Consider the following 4792-nt stretch of genomic DNA (forward strand, 5'->3'; position numbering starts at 1 on the left):
TTTTTTTTTGTTTTTTAAAAAAATTTTTTCCCCTTTTTTTTCCCCCCCCGGGGGGTGTTTTTTTTTTTTTTTTTTTTTTTTTTTTTTTTTTTTTTTTTTTCAAAATATATAAACAGACTTTTAACTCATTAGAAGAAACAGGTGCAAAAACTTATGATGGTGGAAATTATTTGGAATAGGGACATAAAAACCATCATCTAAAGGCTTACGGTGATTTCATGTCTGCCTCCGTTGATCTGATGAATGCTGTCAGACAATAATAAAAACCCCCAACAGGTTCGGTGTGTGTTTTGATCTAAAGGAGCATCAGCTTTAATGATCCACAGCAGAGTGCTAGGAGTTATTAAAAAATAAATAAACAGTGAAATCAGAGCAAAACAACTTTGATATCTAGTTGTTTCATAGCAGTTATGGTTTAGAAGCTAAGAGTACTCTTGTGTTGAAATGTGTGAACTAGCTGGAGCAATCCTGACTCCCAAATATGTGCAAGAAAATAGGAAAGTTTCAGTCACAGAAAAACAGCTGTAGTTCTTCCCATAAAGAGTAACCAACGGTCCTTTCTGCTCTGATTTCGTCCAACTTCTTCCAGTGGAAATAAAACAGACAAAAATAGGCCCGAAAACTATTCTGATTCCTGGAAATGCAGTTTTCTTTGTAAGAATAAACTGTGTATAAAGATCCTAACTCTCTAAGCAGTTGTTGAATAGAGACCATTTATAACAGCATCTGCAGTATTATTTAAATTGGTTATATAAAAAGAAGGGCAAACAGGAATCTCAGCACATCAAGGCCCCAGCTGGGTACTGGTGTTAGATGTTTGTGACCTTTAAATTTTTAGGCAAGACTTCACAAAAAAACAGCCTTTCGATCATTAACAGCCTCAACAGTACATTGGAAATGAATCTTACAGCTGACCGCTACATCCTTGGATCTGTCCTGATTGTGTTATTTGGAAGTAGAGAAATGAAAGATAAAAGGTACGCAATCATACAAGAGGTGTAAAAACCAGTAAGAAAAGACTATAATAAAGGAAGTAAAACAAAGAGCAAGAATAACGAGTCAACACTTCACCTGAGGTCAAAGGTCAGAGAGCAGAAGTGGCATCACTTCTGAACTTCTGTTGTGTCTTTAAAGCAAGTGTAAGGATCCAGAAAATATGGATCCCCAAAGAAATTGATCTTCTTTTCTAAAGTTTCACCGGGTGGCCTCAGGCAGAATGAAAAAGTAAGAGATCCATGTACTTATGGTTTGCATTGAGTGACATCAATGAGGGTTAAGAAGTTAAGCTTTGGTTTTTATCATGTCCTCTTTGCAATGTGACTGTAGAAGGTTTCATTTGTAATCTCTAACGTAATCTGTCTGTTGTGTGGACACCAAGCTGGATCGTTCAGGCCATGAAACATGAGCTGAAGATCCGAGCTGGAGACCTGGCACCTCAGGACATCTACCAGCTCTCTCCCAGCGACATCAAGCAGCTGCTGCTGGACGTCCTGCAGCCGCAGCACACTGCCAGGTACATAAACGATGCATTATCCAACTAAATATATGCTTTCACTTTCCATTTAACTCACAGATTTAAACATACCGGAGCATCTTTGGTCACTCCGGTATGTTTAAACATCTTCTTTGATGTTTAATTATTTTGTCTTCTTCCCTTGGTTTATATCAGATCATCTAATTAAAGCAGGAGCCAATTTCCCTTAGGGAATTAATAAGGCTTTATCTTATCTAATTAACTAGCATTGACTAAAAAACAATCTTTTTTAAAGGACAACAGCTGCCCTTATTTTGAGGATGTGATCTCATCAGGCTCTGGTGTTTTTACCCCAGGTCTTGGCTGAACAGGCGTCAGATCGACGGCAGTCTGAACAGAACCCCTCTGGGGTTTTATGACCGTGTGTGGCAGATCCTGGAGAGGACGCCTAACGGTATCGTGGTGGGTGGAACTCATCTCCCACAGGTACGCAGTCCTTTTACAGTGGAGGTAGCCATTAGTAGATGAGTATGCTGTGGTCAAAAAGAGATGAACATGGTCAGCAACAATGCTAAATTGGTCTTGGGGCCCAAGGCATTTCAATTACTCTACGCCGCCCTGAATCAATAGCCGTGTTTCCAGAAGCGTTTTTTTTTATCTGCATTTTGAAGTATCGCTTTAGGAAAGGTTGATGGAAATGGCTAAATTCTAAATAACTTCCTCAATCTTGCAAAAAAAAAAAAAAAAAAATAGAAAACTCTCCATCTCCCCTTTAAGCTACTTAAAGGGGAGATGGAAACATATTTGCCGTAGTGAACATTTACCTCGTGGCTGATCCTGTTTCTCCTTTGTCTATGTCTCCAGACAGCATGTAACATCACCAATACTGGTTGAACTTACTGACAGAAAAGTTACAACTTGCCCAATAGCAACAGATTCCTGAAAGCCTCTCCCATATATCTGGTATATACGGTCCATGCTGGCAATCTCTGCTTCCTGTTTCTTACAGCCATGCGTGATGTCAACACCTGACGAAATCTTGCTGGTTGATTCACTCTAAACCAGTAGATGGAAACACGCCTAATTTGCTTCATTTACATTTTTGCAACATTTTAAAAGTTTGTTCAAAATTTAATCACAATCGGTTGTAAAAAATGCAGATGCAAAGCAGGACGGATCTCTGTTTTTATTTGGTTTGAACCAAATCGAAACTTGGACCAGGCAACGTTTTTCCACTTTGTTTTTGTTCAACGTTGTTACAAGCTGCTCTAGCATCATACACAATGTTTTAGTCCCTGTTCCAAATGTAAAATGCATCCTACCCTGCTAGATACAACAGTACATGTCTAAGGTCTTCTCTGTCATTACGCAGCAACCAACACTGTCAGACATGACGATGTACGAGATGAACTTCTCCCTGCTGGTGGAGGACACACTCAAGAACATTGTCCTGCCTGAGTACAGACAAATCATTGTAGAGGTGAAGAACCCCATTAACTAACACCAACAAACATGCAGCAAGTAGAGCTGAAGCAAAATTAGCTAAAAAAAAAAAAAAATTAAATTATATCTTTGTATTTTCAGTTCTTTTAATTGTCTTTTGCCTTCCTGTCCACCATTAGCTGCTGATGGTTGTGGCCGTAGTGCTGGAGAGAAACCCCGAGCTGGAGTTCGGTGACAAGGTGGATCTGGATAGTCTGGTGAAGGAGGCATTTAACGACTTCCAGAGAGACCGGAGTCGGTTTGACGGGATGGAGAAACAGGTACGGAAGCCTCTGAGGAACCTCTCTGGTTACACTTGTAGCATGCCAAACTACAACTGCTGAAGCAAGTCCCTAACTGTGACTGTTGGCCCCAGGATGACATGGTGGTATTCTACAACACACCGCCTCTAGGAAAGAGAGGAACCTCCAGCTACCTGACCAAGGCAGTGATGATTCAGCTGCTGCAAGGAGACATGAAGCCCTGCAAGGACGACCCGTGTGCTGTTAGCTAGATTTACAGCATGTAAAGTCATCATCGCTAATTTGCTTCACCTGGATTTCAATGCTTACTTAGATTCCGTTGCATGCATTCGAATCCTTTGAAATGTTGAGGTATTTTTTCATAGAAGTCTGAAAGGTGTGTGTTGGTCACATGGTTCTTCAGAAATCACTCATGTTGCTCACAAACAAAGCTCAGGTGGGACTGGTCTCTGTATCTCAACAGCAGATATAATTCTCTGTAATCTAGCAGATTATCATTAAAATTGTGAGCCTACCTATGTGTTCAGTACTAAGGGAGACTAAATATGTTTGACTGATGACTTAAATTAGAAAGCAGTTAACTTTGCTATTGTTTTCTGCCAGTTTCATAGGAAATAAACTGGTAGACTGACAGAGAACCACCACACCTGACCTTTTTTTAACCTATGCAGTTTTGTGTGTTTTTCTCCTCAGCACGTACATGTTTTAGCATAGCATGTTGAGTCCTTCTCCAAGGTACATCCTGTCATAGATTTCAGGGAAGGGTTTCTGAATGTAGTTAACTATAAAACAGCTTTCAGAAGGGCTCTGCGTGATGATGCCTACTGCTCATGTGAAGTTTTTTGGGCTGAGATCCTTCAGACTTCTCTGTATCTGTGAAAAAAATGTGCTTGCATCCGTTAGCAGGACTGATTAAAGCTCCAAACACACTTCTTTGGACGCCATCACAGTCGTCATTGTTCATCAGAGCTTTATTGTGTTTGTTAGTGAACCAGATGTGTAAAAGACATTTTTATCTCAAATAAAATGATAGAGACTATAAAAATTTTCTTCAGTTTGTCTTTTCATCAGTGTGTGTGTGTTCATGTGCGTGCGTGCGTGTGTGTGTGTGTGTGTGTGTGTGCATTTGTTTGTAATACCTTGTGGGGACGATTTTTCTGACATATACTACGTTGTGGGGACCAATTGCTCCTTGTGGGGACCGGAGCCTGGTCCCCACAAGGGGAAACCCTGTTTTTAGGTCAGGGGTCAGAGTTAGGGCTAAGGTATGAATTGAGTTTTGGTCAGGATTAGGTATGTGATGGTTATGGTTAGGAAAAGGGTAAAGGTAAGGTTTAGGCTGTAGAAATGAATGGAAGTCAATGGAAAGTCCCCACAAAGATAGCAACACAAACATGTGGTGTGTGTGTGTGCGCGTGTGTGTGTGTGCACTCCGGGACTTTGTAACTTGAACTTTTCCTCAATTTTTCTGCGGAACACTTCCATGTGTTTTACTTGGACTTGTGAAATGGAAACAACTCATAGTTTTCAAATTTTGCTGTAGACATGTTGAGATTTAGAGATGGAGGTTATG

At 40.3% G+C, this 4792-nt stretch overlaps 1 protein-coding gene across 3 annotated transcripts in view; it reads left to right on the forward strand.

The window, feature by feature from the left end:
* phkb (phosphorylase kinase, beta) overlaps positions 1 to 4267 on the forward strand; it is a 121861-nt gene extending 117594 nt beyond the window's left edge. For all 3 annotated transcript variants that reach the window (XM_015038582.1, XM_015038581.1, XM_015038583.1), the window contains 5 exons: positions 1379 to 1513; positions 1831 to 1960; positions 2847 to 2954; positions 3097 to 3237; positions 3333 to 4267. In XM_015038582.1, coding sequence (XP_014894068.1) covers positions 1379 to 1513; positions 1831 to 1960; positions 2847 to 2954; positions 3097 to 3237; positions 3333 to 3470 — 652 coding nt within the window. In that variant the 3' untranslated portion in view covers positions 3471 to 4267. The remainder of the gene's footprint in view (positions 1 to 1378; positions 1514 to 1830; positions 1961 to 2846; positions 2955 to 3096; positions 3238 to 3332) is intronic.
* Positions 4268 to 4792: the final 525 nt, after the last annotated feature.

The sequence above is a fragment of the Poecilia latipinna genome, unplaced genomic scaffold (genome assembly GCF_001443285.1).
Source record: "Poecilia latipinna isolate Pla-1442-1.1 unplaced genomic scaffold, P_latipinna-1.0 Scaffold446, whole genome shotgun sequence".
In the NCBI taxonomy this organism is placed as follows: Eukaryota; Metazoa; Chordata; class Actinopteri; order Cyprinodontiformes; family Poeciliidae; genus Poecilia; species Poecilia latipinna.